The 24,233-nt window shown below is 40.6% G+C and overlaps 1 protein-coding gene across 3 annotated transcripts in view; it reads left to right on the forward strand.

Moving 5' to 3' along the window:
* Positions 1 to 24,233, forward strand: part of TBC1D22A (TBC1 domain family member 22A) — a 1,537,055-nt gene that overhangs the window by 1,007,721 nt on the left and 505,101 nt on the right. Inside the window, exon 11 of one of the 3 annotated variants that reach the window (XM_053716619.1) lies at positions 7,680 to 7,911. The exons of the other annotated variants lie outside the window; for them this stretch is intronic. Within the exon in view, the coding sequence (XP_053572594.1) occupies positions 7,680 to 7,756 (77 nt within the window). The 3' untranslated portion in view covers positions 7,757 to 7,911. Of the gene's footprint in view, positions 1 to 7,679; positions 7,912 to 24,233 lie in introns of those variants that run through there. 3 annotated transcript variants of the gene reach the window in all.

The raw sequence follows: 24,233 nt of genomic DNA on the forward strand, positions 1-24,233 counted from the left end.
TGGTAGAGGACACAAAAAGCAGGTCATTGTTGGATCTTAGGGGGCGGGCTGGAGTATATTTGTTGATGAGTGATGACAGGTAGGGTGGGGCAGCATTGGTGAGGGCTTTGTATGTCAGGGTGAGAATTTTGAATTTAATTCTGCTGTGAATGGGGAGCTAGTGAAGGGACTCACAGAGAGGTGCAGCAGAAACAGAGCGTCGAGAGAGGTGGATTAGACTTGCAGATGCATTTAGGATGGATTGAATGGGAGAGAGGGAGGCCAGATAGCAAGTTATTACAGTAGTCAAGTCGGGAATTTACCAGAGAGTTGATTAGCTGTTTAGTAGTTTCAGCACTCAGTAACGGATGAATTTTGGAGATATTGCGTAGGTGGTTGTGGCAGGATGTAGAGAGCAATTTGATGTGGGGAATGAAGGACAGATTTGAGTCAAGTGTGACTCCAAGGCAGCAGACTTGGGGTGATGGGGAGATAGTGGTGCCGCCAACAGTGATGGAAAAATTAGAAACTGGAGTAGAGTTAGAGGGAGGGATTAGAAGTAGTTCGGTCTTGGACATGTTTATTTTTAGGTGGTGAGAGGCCATCCAGGAGGAAATGCCAGATAAGCAGTCGCTGATGTGAGAATTGACAGAAGGAGAGAGTGCAAGGGTGGAAAGGTAGATCTGGGTATCGTCAGCATAGAGGTGATAGTTGAAGCAATAGCTGTTGATGAGTTTACCCAGTGAAGAAGTGTAAATAGAGAAGAGTAGAGGACCCAGGACAGAGCCTTGAGGTACTCCAACAGACAGAGGCAATGGAGTGGAGGAGTCACTAGCAAAAGAGACAGAGAAAGATCTGTTAGAGAGATAAGAGTGAATCCAGGAGAGGGCAGTGTCACAGAGCCCAAGAGAGCTGAGAATCCGTAGGAGAAGGCGATGGTCAACAGTGTCAAAGGCAGCAGAGAGGTCAAGTAAGATGAGTATAGAGTAGTAGCCTTTTTTTTAGCAGAAAGGAGGTCGTTCGTAACCATGGTGAGGGCAGTCTCAGTTGACTGTTGGGGACGGAAGCCAGATTGCTGGGGGTCGAGCAATGAATTGGAGGACAGGAATTGGGTTAGGCGATCAAAAGCTAGTTTTTCAAGGATTTTTGAAGCTAACAGGAGCAAAAATATAGGGCGGTAGTTTGCAGGAGAGTTACGGTCATGGGAGGGTTTTTTGAGGATGGGGTGACCTTTGCATGTTTGAAAGAGGCAGGGAATGAGCCGGTAGAAAGGGATAGGTTGAATATGTGAGTAAGAGCCGGAATGAGGGTCGGGGACAGAGGAGGTATTAGATGTGAAGGAATAGGGTGAAGTGGGCAGGTAGTGAGGTGCAAGGAAGACAATAGGGAATCCACTTCACTATCTGTAATTGAGAGGAGGGTGCAGAGAGTGGCAAAGGAGGTTACTGGGAGCAAAGATGAGAGATTGCAGGCTTGTGTTGGGATGTTCCTTTGAATAGTAAGTGTTTTATTGAAAATATGGTAATCAGTCTTGTCTTTGCCTCCGGTGGAGGTTGGTGAAGAATGAAGATGTGCAAAATTGTTTGTTATTTTATTTTACGTTTTCCAGGTTAGGACCCTGGAGTTCCCCTTTCTAGTACTGGTGTTGTCATGAGGGTCATACTGGGGTATTAAGCATGACGCTTATCTTTATCCTTTTATGTAAAGGGGATAAAAATATTCTTTTTTTTTACTTTTAGTGCAGTAATCTTCCTTTGCATTTATTTGGCCTTTACTCCAGGACATGCTTAAAAAAAAAACTTCTACTCTGATAACATTCTCATTACTAGGTTAAAAGCTTTTTGAGGTAATTTTTTTGGGGCATTTATATCTCTGGGTGGAATCCATTAGGAATGTTTTGGCCTTCTTATTAGTGCTAGCTTATTTAGCACTTATAGGGCTAGATTATGAGTGGAGCGGGCGTTTGCGCGCAGGTTAATTTGTACTTGTATTACGAGTTTAAAGTAAACATGAAAGCAATCACAATTTAGGCTAGAATGCTTACCGCTACCAGAGAGCTGTGGTCAACTGCTTCGCAAAAAATAAAAAGTGTCTCAAAACACATCAAAAATACTTTTACAAAGTACAGTTACACTCATAATAACATTATCTAATTAAAATTATTCACAAAAGGGGGCGTGTCCTACCTGCTAACAAGTATGGCCACTATGTTGGAATCTCTGAAAGAACACTAGAATATTCATTGAATATCCTTGCTTTGTGGCACCATCAACATCACAGAAATTGAGGAATATCTAACCTAAAAGCTATAGTTTGCATTCAGATCAACTTTGCCGCAAGTATGACCTCAGAGACCTGGATCAACTCAAGCCATGCAATATTGGCCTAACGATCTGATTACATTAACCCCCCCGGTCACCAGGTTTTAATCTTACTAAGTACACTGCTGCCACCTTCTACCATCTAGACCATGGAGGAAGACAATATTGTCATCTGTAAGATGCTGTGGGAATTAGAGAAAAGGATGTCCAGGAGGTTTGAATCTCTACAATCTACTCTGAGAAATATCCATGTGGAGCCGGCCATCTTTGAATCAGAGACACCCGTGAGAGCCGGCGATCAAGTGAGTACAGCTCAACTGAATATGCCTTTGGGAGAGAATGCTCCTACCGTTTCAGCAGGGAGTTTGGATGTGTATCCTATGCCTTCTGCCTCGGCTCCCGCCACGGGAGATGCGGCCGGCACCTACCTGGTAGGGGGCTGAGGGGGGCGGCGGCGGAACAGGCAAGGTCATCAGTTTGGGTGAGACATACCCTTTGGACTCCTACGATCAAGCTCCCTATACTTACCACTTCGGTCCTCTCTCGTATGAACGAGTCGTTCTCTTATGTATTGTCAGCTATGCCACAGACAGATGCAGCTGGACTGGATCTAATGAGTTCGGAGACACACTTCAGATGTGAGTGCTCCATCTACATACCACCTTTTACAGACGTTCCCATATTGGCTCCACATCGAGCTGGCATAGGCTAACATCTCATATAGATAGATATCTCCACATCGCGACTTAAGCCTGAGCTTAACGGCTCATAGCAATGAAGGAACTCTGGATGGACTCCAATGAGTAACCAACCTAGGAGTATGTGAAGCACTTATATATCTTTAAGGTTGTACTTGTTTATCATTAAATGTATAGTTTGATATAATTAGTGTTGGGGCACTCAAACAATCTATATCACCAGTGTACATGTTTTTTTTTGTTTGTTTTTTTTAATCAGATTTTATACAGTTATCAGAAAGGAATCCTTATTAAAGAGACCTTAGGCCCCCTCCAAAGGTGCGAATGTTAAAACAATACACTATGATAACCTCCCATACACGCACTTAAGCTAACCTTGAGTTTAAACCTTACTCTCCAGTTTCCTGGTTATAACAATTTTGCCTAGTTGTTTTTGCCAATTTTAGTCATGACTACTTTACAACTTAATTCTTTAAACTGGGAATTGCAGTTTTTTTTTACTATAAATAAGTAAGAGATATACTCTTTCACGCATATGAAGCTAAACATTAAATCTTACTTACCTGCTTGTTACCTATAGCAAGTAAACCTAATTGTTCCTGTCAATCCTAGATATAGCTCTCCTATGACCTAGCTCTTTAATTTGGGGGATACACTTCTTAACATAAATAACTCAGATAGGCATCTCCATCTGCTAATTAAAATGTGATGTTTACTCTGGGTACTACCACATTCATATGTCGGAACCATATTCTTTTGTTGTAATATAGGGGTTTACGTAGGCCCCATACTAAGGTACGCATGTTAAAACTATACACTATGATAAGATCCATTACACGCACTTAAGTTAAACTTGAGTTTAAACCTACCCTCCAGTTTCTTGGTTATAACAATTTTGCCTAGTTGCTTTTGCTTATTCTAGTCATGACTACTTTATGATTTCATTCTTTATCTGGGAATTACAGTTTCTTACTGTAAATAAGTAAGAGATACACTCCTTCACGCATCTAAAGCTTAAAAATGTGATTAAACGTTACCTACCTACTTGTTACCTACAGCAATTCAGCCTAATTGGTCCTGTTAATCCTAGATATAGTTATCCTATGATCTAGCTCTTTAACCTGGGGGATATACTTGTTAACATAAATAACTCAGATATGCATGTCTATTTGTCAATTAATATGTAATGCTTACTATGGGAACTACCACATTTTTATGTTGGAATCATACTATTTTGTTGTAATATAGAGGTTTACGCTTCCCTTCACAGATGGGTATTTGAAGAATCTAGCTTATCATTCAGGTTACAACTATTCATAGCTCATTGCTAGGAAATCATATGCGGGGAAAAAAACATCCTATACTGGATGATATTCTCCTTAAGAGTTTACAAGTTATAATAAAGCTGTCCGTCAACCTACTAGATTTCTCTTCCCTAACATACAGTGATTCTCTAGTATCCAATAAAATGCCCCTACCACTATCTTACCATGGTTTTGAATGGGTGCAGTTATATTATATTATAGTTATATTATAGTGAGCACACTGTAACTAACCCCATCTCCCTTAACATTGATTGATAAGGCTTTCATATTATGATGCTATATTAATATTAAATCTCAGTGAAATTATGCTATAAGACATTCCCTAACAATATCAAGTCTAGTCAAGCTATCTTCCAGACAATTTCTGTCTGATCCAGGAACCCTTCTGCTAAGGTGCTTCCTCCCAAACACTTTAGTGCAGTTAGTTTGTGTATAACTAAGCTCATCGTCTCAGTTTCATGTTTCCTATAGCACATTACAATTCACACAGTGACCGTATATTTTAAGAAAAATCCCTAGTTTATTATCTGGGATTATTACCGAGCAGCTTTTTGTCTGCTTTAAACTCTGTCTCTTATTTATATATCATAAATCACTTTACATTAAGTGTATTTAGTCACCAGGCTCAAAAGTGGCTCTATATCATTATAGTCCAGTCTAGTTTACCTCCAGTGATTCTAGTTGTTACATATAGGTCCAAGAGCGGCCTATCAATATTTTAGGAGGATGTTATAAACTTATAAATGGAGGTTTCAGCTGTACCTGCCTTTTTATTTCTGGGTTTATCTGTCATTATATGAATATGGCTTTATTGTTGTACCTATAATTCTATACTAACTGAAGTGTATATATTTCCATCAGGGTGTAGGAGCTGTTCCTATACCTGTTTATATGGAGTTGTGGCAAACTATACTTGTAATGTCATTTTTGCTAAAAACCTCAATAAAAGAAATATATATTAAAAAAAATTTATTCACAAGAAATATTGCACAAAAAAGTAATAAGGGCTCAAATATATGAGATCTCAAAACACAGAAAAATGCGTAACCCCACATCAAGGTAGAAAAACACTTTAATATAACCAATACAGTTAAAAACACTTACACAAAGTGTGCATATAACTTCACAGTAACATAATTTGCTAGATTCTATATACGGACCACCAGAATTCAAACGATACAGACACCTTCGTCGCCTGCACCTGTAACTGCTTACAGTGTTCCTTACAATTCATTAATCTACGCGTTTCGTTTGTTTCTATGCAAACTTTCTCAAGAGTGTCATTATTCAGATAATACTCAAAACCATTACCAGATTATTTCAATTGAAATTGCCCTCCCCTCTTGACAGAACCTCGCCAATCTACAACTACTGTAGGTATGAATCACTCCCACTTTGTGACAAATCAGAGGGTGTGTTATCAAATATACACTCACACATCACGCACCTTCTCCCTGATTATCTGACTCCAAATGGGAGTGTTTGTATATATTATTTGTGTGGAGATATGTCAAGAGCTGGTGCAATTGCAAATATACAGCAGAAGAGACATCCATTACCAATATCATTATATAAACCTTTCTTATTAAAACATTATATATGTCCTAAATGAAAATAATATATAATATACATTTTAAGATTAAATAGAAAAAAATAATAATTATAAAAATATTGATACAAACAGAGAGCTTTTACTCCACCAAATGTTATATATATATATATATATATATATATATATATATATATATATATATATTCCTTACATCATAAAAGCCTGCAAATATGTGTGTGTGTGTATATGTGTACATATCTATTTATGTATTTTTATGTGTATATATGTATTTATTGACATATATACACAAATATACACGTAAATACAAATGTGTACATATATAAAGACATATTGTACCAAAATACCATCAGATATACACTCTCTGACACTTTATTAGGTACACCTGTTTAGCAGTTTGTGTTACCAAGCAATTAATCAGCCGATCACATGGCAGCAACTCAATGTATTTAAGCATCTAGACGTGGTGAAGACGACTTGCTGAAGTTTAAACCAAGCATCAGAATGGGGAAGAAAGGGGATTTAAGTGACTTGGAATGTGGCATGGTTGTTGGTGCCAGACGGGCTGGTCTGAATATTTAAAAAACTGCTGATCTACTGGGATTTTCATGCTCAACCATCTCTAGGGTTTACATAGAATGGTCCGAAAAAGAGAAAATATCCAGTGAGAGGCAGTTGTATGGACGAAAATGCCTTGTTGATGTCAGAGGAGAATGGGCAGACTGATTTGAGATGATAGAAAGGCAACAGTAACTCAAATAACCACTCAATACAACCAAGGTATGCAGAATACCATCTCTGAATGCACAACACGTCGAACCTTGAAGCAAATGGGCTACAGCAGCAGAAGACCACACTGTGTGCCACTCCTGTCAGCTAAGAATAGAAAACTCAGACTACAATTCGCACAGGCTCGCCAAAATTGGACAATAGAAGTTGGAAAACGTTGCCTGGTCTGGTGAGTCTCGATTTCAGATGCAACATTCAGATGGCAGGGTCAAAATTTGGCATAAACAACATGAAAGCATGCATCTATCCTGCCTTTTATCAATGGTTCAGGCTGGTAGTGGTGGTGTAATGGTTTGGGGGATATTTTCTTGCCACTCTTTGGGCCCCTTAGTACCAATTGAGCATTGTTTAAAGGCCACGTCCTACGGGGTATTGTTGCTTACCATGTCCATCCCTTTATGACTACAGTGTACCCATCATCTTCCAACAGGATAATGCACCATGTCACAAAGCTCAAACCATCTCAAACTGGTGTACCTAATAAAGTGGCTGGTGAGTGTATATAGATATATGTATTTTTTAATAAATAGACCATATTCTTCTTAGTGGAATGTGAAATATTAGGGTTAGTACACTTGAAATTATGAGGTCAGGTTAGCGCACAGTAGAATATGCGGTCAGGTGTGTTCATATGAGAATAGGAGTTTGGGTTATCGCATATGTGAATACACAGTCAGGAGTGCGTATCAGACAACATGCAATTGGGTTAGCGTGCGATTCGGGTGTTAGGTTGTTTTCCATTTTTTTTTCTCTATTGATTTCTATGGGGGAATAGGTTATTGTTTGCGCTAAAGTCTAATTGCACTAGAAATACCACTCCACTTGTAATCTGGCTCATATTATTTGAACTCAGAGGGATATATATTTTTTATTTAAGGGTAATTGTTATACATATAAAAGGAAAATGTTGCGCCATATTTTTTGTTGATGCTTGTTTTTGTGTGGGCGTGCATGCGCTCATGCACATGATCATTTGGCGCCCTTTTTTGCTTTATAGGTGTCCTGGATGCTGCGGTCACTGTCTTTAGTTACAGTAGAGCTGCTGGGTGGTTGGTGTGTTCCCCTCTCCTCTGAGCTCTATGTTTGTCATAGATCATGCTGATTCCTTGCAAGCTGGGCCTAATCCAGATTTAAAAGTCTTATCAGATAAGCATTTTTCAATCATTTCTAAATGTGTTTTATAAAATATAGAGTGTAGTTGGCGCTCCAAAAAAATATTTTTGGGGCTAGGTTGAAGGAAAAAATGTGATTTGTTTATGTATATATATATTAGTAGAACTTATATAAGGCAATGATTGGTTAAAAAAAACGTACTACAAGAGAGTTACTATAAAACCAAATGAGTAAAAAATCAAATGAGTAAAAAATGCATCAAGTGTATTGTTAATAAATGCTCCAGCTGTATGAGAATAAATGCTTGTTTATTAATAAAAACCTAAATGCAAGGTATTTTTGGCTAAAAATTATAATATTAAACAATTTAAAACGATATAAACCCTTTTATGATAAAACAATTGCAACAATGGGTATAATTGAAGCTTTTTCAATTTGTGTAAAAGCGGAACGTCTCCCTTGATATTTTGCCTCAGGTTTAGATGTACAGTGGTGTTAATGATTTAAGAACGTTATAAAATGCCCCTTAGATATATTGCCTTAAGATGCAATACCAACTTGATTCAAAGCGTAACAAAATTACAAATGCAAAAAGTAAGCGCAAAAATGGTAAAAATGTAAGCTGTTATTCACCTTATATAAATTTTGTTACAGCGTATTGATACAGGTCTGTGCTTTGCAGAGTTTAACGTTTGTATGTTGATACAATGTATGCTATTTGATAAACAAGATAGTCACGTGGTCTGAGTATTGAAACGTCAGATAAAATTTTCTACTCACGTGACCTGGATTTGAATGGCCGTTAACAATGTTACCTGTGCACTGGTTGAAGCGTGGTCTATGTTGCCATGGTGACTGCAAAATTTGGCCGTTTGTTGAAATTGTAGATGTTTGTATTAGTGCTCTTCTGTCAATTGTAGTAAGCAAGCGTAACTCCTCTTTATTCTTAGATAGTCCTTGGAGTTTTACAAATAGTGTGTTGTCCTCTTATTTTGGAAACTCCAATTTACCTGAGCTTCTAAAAAGAACAATCCTTTCTGGCGATATGTCTGTCTTATCAGAGGGAGTACATAAAGTCTGCTATCACAGATCTGATAGCTGCCTCCCCCCTCCCCCGCCATGTAAAAGGAAAAGGTCAGTGTCTGATTTGCCTTCTACTAGCCTGGTATTTCTGAATCTTCATTGTGATCAAGTTATATATGAGGGATGTGCTATCTCATGACCAGGGAGTCTGTCAGGCTATTAATACTGATTTATCTCCTTTTGTGTTTTTATTCAAGACTGAATTAATCCGCTCTTTGTTTAAAGAAGTATTGATTGCTTTAGAGGTTTCAGATGATACTTCTGCTGGCAAGACTTCTAAGGGTCAGCTAGATACTTATTTTAAATATCAGGATGAATTATCTGAAAATGTTCCTGTTCCTATGGCTGTTTCTAAAATGTGGGCTAAGGATTGTCTGAAGACTTTTAAGTATTTTTAGTCCTTCTCCCAGATTTAAGAAAATTTACCCTTTTCAGTCTGCTAAGTGTGAGCGTTTTTATAATGTCCCTAATATGGATGATGCTATTTCTGCTTTAGTTAAAAAAAAAAAAATTATCTTCCTATGGAAAAGTTTTTTTTTTTTTGAAGACACGTTAGATAGGAAGCTTGATTCCTGTTTAAGGAAATTCAGCTGCCTTTTTTGCAAATCAGAGCAGCTCAAGTAAGCCCTGGAAGCCTGGTGCCAATTGACACAAGTCCAAAAAGTTCAAAAATCCCCACCCCTATTTCTAAGTCAGCATGAATGTGTGGCCCCCAGTCCAGTATCTCTAGTAGGGGGCAGGTTGATGCATTTTCAGGATGCAAGTTTTTTCTCAGTTCCAGACTCTCGGGCTCTGAAAATTGTCTCTTTAAGGTATCTAATAGGCTTCAATTCAAAGTTTCTGAGATTTTTTCTTTCAAGGGTGCCATGGAACACAGTAAAAGCTCAAGCTTTTCTTTTATTTGTTTCAGATCTAGAATCTATAGAGGTTATAGTCCATGTTTCATTAGAACAGGGGATGGGGGTTTTAACAAAATTATGAGGATCAAAACTTTAAAAGTGGAAACGTTCAGGATTCACTATTTGTGGACCATAGATTTAAAGGATGCCTATCTGCATGTTACTATTCATTTGGATCATCAACGGATTCTAAGGTTTGCCTTTCTGGACAAATATCAGTTTTTGGATCTGCCATTGCACCAGTAATTATTTTACAAAAGTTCTGGGTGCCTTGATTTCAGTCATAAGGTCTCAGAGGATTTCTGTTTTCCCCTATTTGGATGATATTTTTTTCCCAATAGTTTTTATTAAGATGTTAAGGTATACATTGCAGATAAACACATTAAAAGCAAAAATGCAATACATGGGTTTTTACAGGATTCTAGAATGTCTATGATATTATATGCTTAGGACACGATAACGCTAGAGCCTAAGTACTTTTAAGGAGCAATGTTACGTAAAACAACAGAGAATACAATGACATAATATAACATCTTATATTTTCCTTGTTTTGGTCTCACTAATTTATGGTTTGACTATTCCCCATGGTACATAGGAGCTATTCTTTGACTATTAACATTCAGCCAGATTACAAGTTTTGCATTATGAGTGAAAAAGCATCTCTAGTCTTCTCAGAATAGCTGTACCGTACACTTTTTTGGCTGTCACGCAACGTCAGTACCGCACTTTTAAAAAGTAATTTCTCCTGTTAAGTGTGGTCAGTCCACGGGTCATCATTACTTCTGGGATATTATCTCCTCCCCTACAGGAAGTGCAAGAGGATTCACCCAGCAGAGCTGCTATATAGCTCCTCCCCCCTACGTCACCTCCAGTCATTCTCTTGCACCCAACGAATAGATAGGATGTGTGAGAGGACTGTGGTGATTTAATTAGTTTATTACCTTCAATCAAAAGTTTGTTATTTTATAATAGCACCGGAGTGTGTTATTCATTCTCTGGTAGAATTTGAAGAAGAATCTACCTGGGTTTTTTCTATGATTTTAACCGGAGTAGTTAAGATCATATTGCTGTTTCTCGGCCATCTGAGGAGAGGTAAACTTCAGATCAGGGGACAGAGGGCAGATTAATCTGCAAAGAGGTATGTAGCAGTTTGTTATTTTCTGACATGGAATTGATGAGAAAATCCTGCCATACCGTTATAATGTAAACTCAGCCTTAAATGCAGTAGATGTAGCTGGTATCAGGCTGTCATGTATGTATATTTTACACTTCAGTATTCTGGGGAATGGTACTTCACTGGATTTATACTGTATGCATAGACAACCTAATTTGCAGGGACTTGCAATAGGTTTTAAATAACAATTAATTTATTGAGGTTAAACGTTTTTTTGCTGGCATGTAAAAACGTTTATTTCTCTGAGGTACTGGGTGAAAAAATGTTTTGGGCACTATTTTTTCCACTTGGCAATAGTTTTGTTTAAATTAAAGCAGTTCACTGATCTCTCTCACTGTTATGTGTGAGGGGGAGGGGCCATTTTTGGTGCTTTTACTACGCATCAAAAAACTCAGTCAGAGGTTCATTTTCTTCCTGCATGATCCGGTTCATCTCTACAGAACTCAGGGATCTCCAAAGCCTTTTTTGAGGGAGGTAATCATTCACAGCAGAGCTGTGAAGATTGTAGTTGACTGTGATAAAAAACGTTTATTTGTGTATTTTTTCTGCTGCCAGGGTTAGTTATCCTTTGCTAATGGGAACAATCCTTTGCTAAAATTGTATATTTCTTACAAAGATTTGATGCTATAACTTAATTATTTTCAACTGTCATAATTTTTTCTGTGCTTCTTATAGGCACAGTTTGTTTTCATATTATTGTAAATTACTTGAAAAGCATTTCCAAGTTGCTAGTTTATTGCTAGTGTGTTAAACATGTCTGATTCAGAGGAAGATACATGTGCTATATGTGCTAATGCCAAAGTGGAGCCCAATAGACATTTATGTACTAACTGTATTGATGCTACTTTAAATAAAAGTCAATCTGTACAAATTGAACATATTTCACCAGACAACGAGGGGAGAGTTATGCCGACTAACTCACCTCACGTGTCAGTACCTGCATCTCCCGCTCGGGAGGTGCGTGATATTGTAGCGCCGAGTACATCTGGGCGGCCATTTCAAATCACATTACAGGATATGGCTACTGTTATGACTGAAGTTTTGGCTAAATTACCAGAACTTAGAGGCAAGCGTGATCACTCTGGGGTGAGAACAGAGTGCGCTGATAATATTAGGGCCATGTCAGACACTGCGTCACAGGTGGCAGAACATGAGGACGGAGAACTTCATTCTGTGGGTGACGGTTCTGATCCAAACAGACTGGATTCAGATATTTCAAATTTTAAATTTAAGCTGGAAAACCTCCGTGTATTACTAGGGGAGGTGTTAGCGGCTCTGAATGATTGTAACACAGTTGCAATACCAGAGAAAATGTGTAGGTTGGATAAATATTTTGCGGTACCGGCGAGTACTGATGTTTTTCTTATACCTAAGAGACTTACTGAAATTGTTACTAAGGAGTGGGATAGGCCCGGTGTGCCGTTCTCACCTCCTCCGATATTTAGAAAAATGTTTCCAATAGACGCCACCACACGGGACTTATGGCAAACGGTCCCTAAGGTGGAGGGAGCAGTTTCTACTTTAGCTAAGCGGACCACTATCCTGGTGGAGGATAGCTGTGCCTTTTCAGATCCAATGGATAAAAAATTAGAGGGTTACCTTAAGAAAATGTTTGTTCAACAAGGTTTTATATTGCAACCTCTTGCATGTATTGCGCCTGTCACGGCTGCAGCAGCATTTTGGTTTGAGTCTCTGGAAGAGACACTTGAATCATCTACACTAGATGAGATTACACTCAAACTTAGAACCCTTAAGTTAGCTAACTCATTTATTTCAGATGCCGTAGTACATTTAACTAAACTTACGGCTAAGAATTCCGGATTTGCCATTCAGGCACGCAAAGCGCTGTGGCTAAAATCCTGGTCAGCTGATGTTACTTCTAAATCTAAATTGCTTAATATACCTTTCAAAGGGCAGACCTTATTCGGGCCCGGGTTGAAGGAGATTATCGCTGACATTACAGGAGGTAAAGGCCATGCCCTGCCTCAGGACAAAGCCAAACCTAGGGCTAGACAGTCTAATTTTCGTTCCTTTCGTAATTTTAAAGCAGGAACAGCATCAACTTCCTCTGCACCAAAACAGGAAGGAGCTGTTGCTCGCTACAGACAAGGCTGGAAACCTAACCAGTCCTGGAACAAGGGCAAGCAGGCCAGGAGACCTGCTGCTGCCCCTAAGACAGCATGAATCGAGGGCCCCCGATCCGGGACCGGATCTAGTAGGGGGCAGACTTTCTCTCTTCGCCCAGGCTTGGGCAAGAGATGTTCAGGATCCCTGGGCGTTAGAGATCATATCTCAGGGATACCTTCTGGACTTCAAATCCTCTCCCCCAAGAGGGAGATTTCATCTGTCAAGGTTGTCAACAAACCAAATAAAGAAAGAAGCGTTCCTACGCTGCGTACAAGATCTTTTATTAATGGGAGTGATCCATCCAGTTCCGCGGTCGGAACAAGGACAAGGGTTTTACTCAAATCTGTTTGTAGTTCCCAAAAAAGAGGGAACTTTCAGGCCAATCTTGGATTTAAAGATCCTAAACAAATTCCTAAGAGTTCCATCGTTCAAGATGGAAACTATTCGAACAATTTTGCCCATGATCCAAGAGGGTCAGTACATGACCACAGTAGATTTAAAGGATGCTTACCTTCACATACCGATTCACAGAAATCATTACCGGTATCTAAGGTTTGCCTTTCTAGACAGGCATTACCAGTTTGTAGCTCTTCCATTCGGATTGGCTACAGCTCCAAGAATCTTCACAAAGGTTCTGGGTACTCTTCTGGCGGTACTAAGACCGCAAGGAATTTCGGTAGCTCCGTACCTAGACGACATTCTGATACAAGCTTCAAGCTTTCAAACTGCCAAGTCTCATACAGAGTTAGTACTGGCATTTCTAAGGTCGCATGGATGGAAGGTGAACGAAAAGAAGAGTTCTCTCTTTCCACTCACAAGAGTTCCCTTCTTGGGGACTCTGATAGATTCTGTAGAAATGAAGATTTACCTGACAGAAGACAGGTTAACAAAGCTTCAAAATGCATGCCGGGTCCTTCATTCCATTCAACTCCCGTCAGTAGCTCAATGCATGGAGGTGATCGGCTTAATGGTAGCGGCAATGGACATAGTACCTTTTGCACGCCTACATCTCAGACCGCTGCAATTGTGCATGCTAAGTCAGTGGAATGGGGATTACTCAGATTTGTCCCCCACTCTGAATCTGAATCAAGAGACCAGAAATTCTCTTCTATGGTGGCTTTATCGGCCACACCTGTCCAGGGGAATGCCATTCAGCAGGCCAGACTGGACAATTGTAACAACAGACGCCAGCCTACTAGGTTGGGGTGCTGTCTGGAATTCTCTGAAGGCTCAGGGACTATGGAATCGGGAGGAGAGTCTCCTTCCAATAAACATTCTGGAATTGAGAGCAGTTCTCAATGCCCTTCTGGCTTGGCCCCAGTTAACAACTCGGGGGTTCATCAGGTTTCAGTCGGACAACATCACGACTGTAGCTTACATCAACCATCAGGGAGGGACAAGAAGCTCCCTAGCAATGATGGAAGTATCAAAGATAATTCGCTGGGCAGAGTCTCACTCTTGCCACCTGTCTGCAATCCACATCCCGGGATAGGAGAACTGGGAGGCGGACAGACTTTTCATCCGGGGGAGTGGGAACTTCATCCGGAGGTCTTTGCCCAGATACTTCGACGTTGGGGCAAACCAGAGATAGATCTCATGGCGTCTTGTCAGAACGCCAAGCTTCCTCGCTACGGGTCCAGATCCAGGGATCCGGGAGCGGTTCTGATAGATGCTTTGACAGCACCTTGGACCTTCGGGATGGCTTATGTGTTTCCACCCTTCCCGATGCTTCCTCGATTGATTGCCAGAATCAAACAGGAGAGAGCATCAGTGATTCTAATAGCACCTGCATGGCCACGCAGGACTTGGTATGCAGATCTAGTGGACATGTCATCCTGTCCGCCTTGGTCTCTACCTCTGAAACAGGACCTTCTGATCCAGGGTCCATTCAAACATCAAAATCTAACTTCTCTGAAGCTGACTGCTTGGAAATTGAACGCTTGATTTTATCAAAACGTGGTTTTTCTGAGCCAGTTATTGATACCTTAATACAGGCTAGGAAGCCTGTTACCAGAAGGATTTACCATAAAATATGGCGTAAATACTTATATTGGTGCGAATCCAAGAGTTACTCATGGAGTAAGGTTAGGATTCCAAGGATATTGTCTTTTCTACAAGAAGGTTTAGAAAAGGGGTTATCCGCTAGTTCTTTAAAGGGACAGATTTCAGCTCTGTCCATTCTTTTACACAAACGTCTGTCAGAAGTTCCGGACGTTCAAGCTTTTTGTCAGGCTTTAGCTAGGATCAAGCCTGTGTTTAAAACTGTTGCTCCGCCATGGAGTTTGAACTTAGTTCTTAATGTTTTACAGGGTGTTCCGTTTGAACCCCTTCATTCCATTGATATCAAGTTGTTATCTTGGAAAGTTCTGTTTTTAATGGCTATTTCCTCGGCTCGAAGAGTCTCTGAGTTATCTGCCTTACATTGTGATTCTCCTTATCTGATTTTTCATTCAGACAAGGTAGTTCTGCGTACTAAACCTGGGTTCCTACCTAAGGTGGTCACTAACAGGAATATCAATCAAGAGATTGTTGTTCCATCTTTGTGTCCTAATCCTTCCTCGAAGAAGGAACGTCTGCTACACAATCTAGATGTAGTCCGTGCCCTGAAATTTTATCTACAGGCAACTAAGGATTTTCGTCAAACGTCTTCCCTGTTTGTCGTTTATTCTGGTCAGAGGAGAGGTCAAAAAGCTTCGGCTACCTCTCTCTCTTTTTGGCTTCGTAGCATAATACGATTAGCCTATGAGACTGCTAGACAGCAGCCTCCTGAAAGAATTACAGCTCATTCTACTAGAGCTGTGGCTTCCACTTGGGCCTTTAAGAATGAGGCTTCTGTTGAACAGATTTGCAAGGCTGCAACTTGGTCTTCTCTTCATACTTTTTCCAAATTTTACAAATTTGACACTTTTGCTTCTTCGGAGGCTGTTTTTGGGAGAAAGGTTCTTCAGGCAGTGGTTCCCTCCGTATAAAGAGCCTGCCTGTCCCTCCCGTCATCCGTGTACTTTTGCTTTGGTATTGGTATCCCAGAAGTAATGATGACCTGTGGACTGACCACACTTAACAGGAGAAAACAAAATTTATGCTTACCTGATAAATTCATTTCTCCTGTAGTGTGGTCAGTCCACGGCCCGCCCTGTTTTTTATGGCAGGCTAAAAAATTTTTTGGATTATACTCCAGTCACCACTACACCCTTGGGCTTCTCCTTTCTCGTTGGTCCTTTGGTCGAATGACTGGAGGTGACGTAGGGGGGAGGAGCTATATAGCAGCTCTGCTGGGTGAATCCTCTTGCACTTCCTGTAGGGGAGGAGATAATATCCCAGAAGTAATGATGACCCGTGGACTGACCACACTACAGGAGAAATGAATTTATCAGGTAAGCATAAATTTTGTTTTTTCAATGTGACTTCCATAGCGCCGGTATTACGAGTTTTGCGGGGAGGCCAAAAAGTGAGCGGTACAGCCTATACCGACAAGATCCATACCGCCATCTAAAGTCAGTAGTTATGAGTGTTACGTTATAGAGCTGTAGCATAAAACTCATAACTAAAGTGTTAAAAAGTACACTAACACCCATAAACTACCTTTTAACCCCTAAACCGAGGCCCTCCCGCATCGCAAACACTAAAATAAAATTATTAACCCCTAATCTGCCGCTCCGGACATCGCCGCCACTTAAAAAAGTATTAACCCCTATTCCGCCGCTCCCCGCCATCGTCGCCACTATAATAAAATTATTAACCCCTAAAACGGCACCCTCCCGCATCTAAAACACTATTTAAATATAGTTAACCCCTTATCTGCCGTCCGCCCACTCTGCCGCTATAATAAACCTATTAACCCCTTAACCTAACCCTAACACCCCCTAACTTTAATATAATTAAAATAATTCTAAATATTAATAACTAAATAATTCCTATTTAAAACTAAATACGTACCTGTAAAATAAACCCTAAACTAGCTACAATATAACTAATAGTTACATTGTAGCTATCTTAGGTTTTATTTTTATTTCACAGGTAAGTTTGTATTTATTTTAACTAGGTAGACTAGTTAGTAAATAGTTATTATCTATTTCCTAATTACCTAGTTAAAATAAATTCAAATTTACCTGTAAAATAAAACCTAACCTGCCTTACACTAAAAACTAACATTACAATAAAATGAATTAAATAAATTAAATTGACAAAATACATTTATCTAAATTACAAAAAAAATAAACACTAAATTACACAAAATAAAAAAAGAAATCATCAAAAATAAAAACAAATTACTCCTAATCTAATAGCCCTATCTAAATAAAAAAGCCCCCCCAAAATAAATAAACCCTAGCCTACACTAAACTGCCAATGGCCCTTAAAAGGGCCTTTTGCCCAAAAGAAATACGCACTTTTACCTGTAAAAAAAATACAAACACCCCCCCAACAGTAAAACCCACCACCCACACAACCAAACCCCCCAAATAAAACCCTATCTAAATAAACCTAAGCTCCCCATTGCCCTGAAAAGGGCATTTGGATGGGCATTGCCCTTAAAAGGGCATTTAGTTCTTTAACATTGCCCAAAACCCCACTAACCCCCGACGATCCACTTACAGTTTTTGAAGACCGAACATCCATCCTCATCCAGGCGGCAGAAGTCCTCATCGAAGCCGGCAGAAGTCTTCATCCAAGCATGCAGAAGTCTTCATCCAGATGGCATCTTCTATCTTCATCCATCCAGCACGGAGCGGGTCGGTCTTCAAGACATCCAGCGCGGAGCATCCTCTTCTTCTGATGGCTGCTGAAGAATGAAATTTCCGTATAAATGACGTCATCCAAGATGGCGTCCCTAACATTCCAATTGGCTGATAGAATTCTATCAGCCAATAGGAATTAAGGGGGTAAAATCCTATTAGCTATTGCAATCAGCCAATAGGATTGAGCTTTCATCCTATTGGCTGATTGGATCAGCCAATAGGATTGAGTTCGCTTTCTATTGGCTGACATTAATGGGGCTGCGCTACGGAGCTTTACACGCCGCAATTGCAGGTGTTAGGCTTTTTTTCAGCCGGCTCTCCCCATTGATGTCTATGGGGAAATCGTGCACGAGTACATCAAAACACCTCTTGTATTTGGGTGAGGTATGAAGCTCAACGCAACCATATCGCCCGCACAAGCCGTTTTTTTTGCAAACCTGTAATAGCAGCGCTATGAAAGGTGAGCGGTGAAAATAACTTGCAAGTTATTAGCGAGCCAGCCATAACGCAAAACTCGTAATCTGGCTGCCTGTATATCTAGTTGTTTGGGAGTACTATAATTGCCTATTTCTTTATTGATATCCTTGTAAGGGGCAATTGTGTAGTGGAAATATTATGGGAGACCATGTAGGGGGGGAAGGGGTTGGTATGATGGAATAGATATAAAACAACTTGAATAATAACTTTGGGATAGAGTTCTAAGGATGCATTTTCCTTTGTTTACATAGTAAACAGTACTGGGGGGGCGGAGTTTTATATTGTGAATAGGGAAGTATTTTAAAGTAACCGGATAATATATGTCCAGGATATTATGTCTCAGGATTGGTAAGTCATTGCTAAATATGGCCTTTAGAGTAACTGGAATATACAAAGTTACTTGGGCTTTCTACTGGTACAAAATAATGAACATAAGAACAGTAAGACACATGAAATAGCACACTTCTTGTAGGCTAAAGCTATAGGAACTATAACAGGATAGGCTCTATAGGATCAGAAGAATTGAAGTAGAGCGGTTCACAAAATTTTCCTTATTCATACTCATAAGGCAGTATTTCTATATGCCCAGGTGACTGTCTAAATCGTTTACACTAATGAATAAATGGTATAGGGCATTAACGTCTGGGAGGATATATAGTTCTATTGTTAATTAAGAAGGTATATTCATCTCTATAACTCTATTGTTTGCTTTAATGTAAGTGATCTAAGGGACCTTGTTTTAGCTGTGTATGTAAGGTACCACAAAATATAACTATGTATACACACATGTGATCTTTGCTAGGCTACCCCGGCCGCAGGCAGCCCAACAATATGGGTAGGTGTGGTGTCTTAAACCTGGTCCACTTGTTTTATATAGTAGAGTTACAGGAATAAGAGATATTAACTATAAGATACTACATCCAAATGTAACTGTATGGTAGGTCTGAAAAGGTATATCATACCTACATGTAATAATAAAATAAGAACTATTAACAGCAAACATATAAAACTGCAGAAATAAGTGATAATGTTGGATATTAAATCATACCCGAGCATTATTGAGTGCAAGATATTGTCATGTGCAGGGCCTCGAGTGTATGTGGTCACACAGCCCCAAAATTATATCCAGTTATGTTGGCAGCACATACAGTGTTTATCAGATTAACCAAGAACCCTGTTGTACGCAGAACAACTATAGGGTAATGTGTTGGGCATCGGCACATAACATTTAGAATAGTATTAGCATAGCACTTAAACAAGAAAAACATAACACAGTGGGTGCTACATTATATTCACTAACCAATAACCACACATCAACTATGTAAAACTGTACATTGAAAAAGGTATTATATAATTTATCTACAAACTTGTAAGGGCATCCCCTTAGCGCAAATGTTGTTGTGGCAAGTAGAGTAATATATGTAATAACAGAGCACACGGCACAAAACTGACAGACTATAAGTATGGTGATTTGTGTATGGTAGCTAAACAAAACTAGGAAAGTCGCAATCAACTATCATATAGAAAAGGATGACCATATATGAAAAATACTTTTACTTGAATGGAACAAAACAGTAATACTCAAATTGTTGGCGACAAAATATTTATAAAGGGTAAGAAACTAGATCAATCTGCTTCAAGTCCATAAAAAGTCACGGAGGCCACAGATATTTCTCCTATTATAGACAAAGAGGCTGACTCCAAGTTAGCCGATACCACTTCTAAGTCCACAGGGAACATAATGAACTTGATGTGTAGGTCCCTGTAATGACCACCAACTTTCAGCGGTGGTTGAGTGCTGAGGAACATAGCCCAATTGTGTCTCATAGGTTCCGATTCTACCCAGCCATGTATTGTCATCGCTAGGTAGTCCCTGCACCCCAAGAGAGCTTCAGTAGATTAGCTGGTAGGTAAAGGCTGTGAGCGGTCCTCGCGCCCATATACACACTCTATTACTCTGAGGTATATCTACCAGTGGCACTACCCTTAGAATTTTATAAAGCACATCCATTTGCAAATCATGTGGCTTATTGTTGGTTTTCAGTTCCTTTCTGGCATAGTGATCTCCCAGACCTCCTTTATATCGCCACGTGGTAAAACAAACACCGGTCTTGTTAGTAAAGATGGCGGCTGCCGGGGTTCCATTTTTTACCTTCTTTACTGTCGCACTTCTTTACACGAGCAGTTAGGGCAACTGAGGAGGTTGTGTGGGTAGCGGGAGAGTTGAAAGCTTTAACCACTGCATACAGGAGTGCTGCGCTGTAGTGATCTAGCAATTCGTTGATCTGATTCAGAATAAACGCGGCCATGTCTTCGCACATTCAATATCTATGATAGGCAAGTGAAAGCTGGAGATCGTGGGTTGTATACGTTAGAGCATCTATCACTTCAAAGTTCCCCAAAAGTAGTAAGAAGATAGTTCTCCATGTGAATCTCTATTATAGGGTTGAAAATCGTAAAACTAGGTAATAGAGCCTTTAAAATCATTGTATGTAACAGGAGCTCTTAAAATGTGCGTCTTGCCTCAATGGTAGTCAGCTCTGCCCCCCTATTTGGATGATATATTAGTTCAAGCTTCATCTTTACTTTTATCAGAATCTCATTTCAACCTACTTTTGATTACTTTTACAAGATAACTGTTCTGGGATTTCTAAAAGATTCAGTCTCTAGGAGACACGGATGTCAAAATTAATATCTGCCTGTCAGAATCCTCAGGCTTGCCATTTCCCTCAGTAGCTTACTTTATGGAAGTAATAGGTTTTATGATGGCAGCATACGATGCAGTGCCTTTTGCCAGGCTTCATATGAGGCCTCTTCAGCTTTGCATGCTGAATAAATGGAACAGGGATCTATCCAAGTTTTCTAGTGATATAGTTTCTCTCTTGGTGGTTAGTTCCCTAGCACTTTTCTCAGGAAGCAAGCTTTGCTCGTCTTCTGTGGACTTTTATTTTGACAAATGCAAGTCTGTCTGGCTGGGGTGCAGTATGGGGTTCTTGCTTTGCTTAGGGAGTTTGAGCATCTTAGGAGGTGAAGTTGCCCATTAATATTTTAGAACTCTGAGCAATTCACAAGTCAACTCTGTATTTGCTACTGAAATGCACTCCAGTGAGCCTATATCTCATATGAAACAAGAGGAAGATATATACCTTTTTACAAATGACAAATGGAGCAGAGTCACTGTGGGGAACAAAAAAGGTTGGCAGCTGTTTGTGGAGATATGGGGTTGATGGAGATTGTGACTGTACTTGAGGGTTGTGTATAGAAGAGGTGTCACGCTCGGAGGAGCAGGTTTGGAGGTATGGAGCTTATGCAAGGTGGTGGCAGGCTTAGGACTGTCTGTAATGCTGAAAGGGGCCAACGGTATGTGTTTCTTTCTGGAATAACACCTATTAGGCATGCTTAAGTAACAGACAAGCAAGTAAGTTTATTGCACTGGAACCGGAGACTTGGAGGCTGGAAGCAGGATAGGTGAGCAGGTGTCTGAGGTAATGCCCATGTTAGGGCCAGGAACAGGAGTGCAAACTTAGGCCTGCAACAGGAGGTGCCCACTGAAGGCCTGAGACAGGAGGTGCCCACTGGAGGCCTGAGGCAGGAGGTGCCCACTTGATGCCTGATACAGGAGGTGCCCACTTGAGGCCGAGACTGGAAGTGCCCACTTGAGGCTGAGACGGGGCCGAGACTGGAGGTGCCCACTGTAGGCCGAGACTGGAGGTGCCCACTGTAGGCCAAGACTGGAGTTGCCCACTGTAGGCCGAGACAGGAGGTGTCAACTGTAGGTCGAGACTGGAGGTGCCCACTTGAGGCCGAGACTGGAGGTGCCCACTTGAGGCTGAGACTGGAGGTGCCCACTGTAGGCCAAGACTGGAGGTGCCCACTGTAGGCCGAGACTGGAGGTGCCCACTGGAGGCCGAGATAGGAGGTATCCACTTGAGGCCGAGACTGGAGGTGCCCACTTGAGGCCGAGACTGGAGGTGCCCACTTGAGGTCGAGACTGGAGGTGCCCACTTGAGGCCGAGACTGGAGGAGTCCACTGAGCCTAGACTGGAGGTGCCCACTTGAGGCTGAGACTGGAGATGCCCACTTGAGGCTGAGACTGGAGATGCCCACTTGAGGCCGAGACTGGAGGTGCCCACTTGAGGCTGAGACCGGAGGTGCCCACTGTAGGCCGAGACTGGAGGTGCCCACTGTAGACCGAGACAGGGGGTACCCACTGGAGGCCGAAACAGGAGGTGCCCACTTGAGGCCGAGACTGGAGGACAGGAGCAGGACACAGGTGTTTGGCTGGGCCCACTGCAGGGAGTGGATACTGGAACACAGATAGCAGAGACTCTAGGCAGAGCTTGACACAGGATACTGGAACTTGACTGGAAATGAAAGTATTGGCTTTCCATTGGACATATTACATTCCTAAGCCTATTTCAACATTAATTGTTTGGGACTTTTATTTTGCCTTGTTGCTCTTACAAGAGTGGAATCCTTTGCAAAAGATTGATCTTCCTAAAAGGGAACATTGGGGCCGATATTTTCTCGTGAAATGCTTGGGCAATCCCGCCCCCCTGCACATTCACAGCCAATCTGCCACTAGCAGGGGATGTCAATCAACCCGATCGGGCTGATTGCTGTTCGCCGCCTCAGAGGTGGCGGATGAGTTAAGGAACAACGGTCTTACGGGCTTCTTAACTTCTGCTTCAGGCAGACCTGAAGCGGAGTGGGTTGGAAGCATCAGCTGCTCCTTAAATCGACACAATTTTGTTTAAGATCCTACTGTAGAGGGAGGGGGGCAGCTATTTAATTACAAAGTTTTTAATAGTGAATGGAAAAAATGCAGTTATAGAAGAAGTGTTGCACAGGAATCTTATAATAGAAGTTCCTGAAAATATTCTAACCAATACTATCATAAGGCTATTGTACTGGTACCTTAATAGGATTAGTGGTGCAGACCCATATAATACAATTATTTAAACTAGAAAAAGGGAGAAGTAGTGGCACGTATTAATAACACTATTTTAAAGACTGGAGATTCAGCACTCTTTTTCAAAAATTAAATAAAAGCAGTACTCTCAAAAGTAAGTATCAAAAACAGATTTATTTATACATAGTATCGAGCATTAACTCGCTGCAAAGACAGTGTTCAAAAAACTCAATGAAAATAACACAAAAGGCAAGTTAAAAACACACAACATTTTTCTAAAACAGGACCAGTCCACAAAGCAAATTACTGTAACAAAATAAATAGTATTCCTGTAAAAGGAGCAAAGTATAGCTCAACACAAAGTACAAGTTGTGGAGATATGCACAGACCAACTACACCCACTCAAATACTCAGAACCCCCAGGAGAACTGTGGAGGCAACAGCTGAGTTGAGACAGGAAAAATGGATCTAAGTTGTCTGTGCATAACCACTTAACATGTGGTAAAGAGTAGAAACACAAATTCAAACAATGATAACAAGCAGGGGGCGTGGCATGGCTAATATTGTGTACAGAGCTCTGTGTATATATTATATTGCATAGAGTGGTATTTAACTGGAATGGTTAAAGCGGACATGTATGGATCGAAAAGTCCACAGTATTGTTAACCAAACTAAGGTCAAAGTCCCGGTATTGAGGACAGAGAAAACACAATCAGAGCAGTCTGTCAACTATTCCCAAATATCTAAGCTGGGTCAGAGAGAAAAAGGTCATAGGACCCAGGAGATGGTAAGCAAGTATCCAGCAGAGGTCAAGGTATAGAGCAAGCAAAAACAGGGTTAGTATTGCCAAGCAACATGCAGGAGGGCAACTCTAGTAGTGGTCACATACCCATCTGTCAACTGCATATATCAACTGCCTGCAAATACATCATACGGACACCCAAGGCTGCATCTGTGCTCCTACAAATGAAAAAGAAACCTCCTTCCTCTGCTGCTACACACACAGGTAGGATACGATCGCCATTCAGCA

Source organism: Bombina bombina, chromosome 6 (assembly GCF_027579735.1).
Source record: "Bombina bombina isolate aBomBom1 chromosome 6, aBomBom1.pri, whole genome shotgun sequence".
Classification (NCBI taxonomy): domain Eukaryota; kingdom Metazoa; phylum Chordata; class Amphibia; order Anura; family Bombinatoridae; genus Bombina; species Bombina bombina.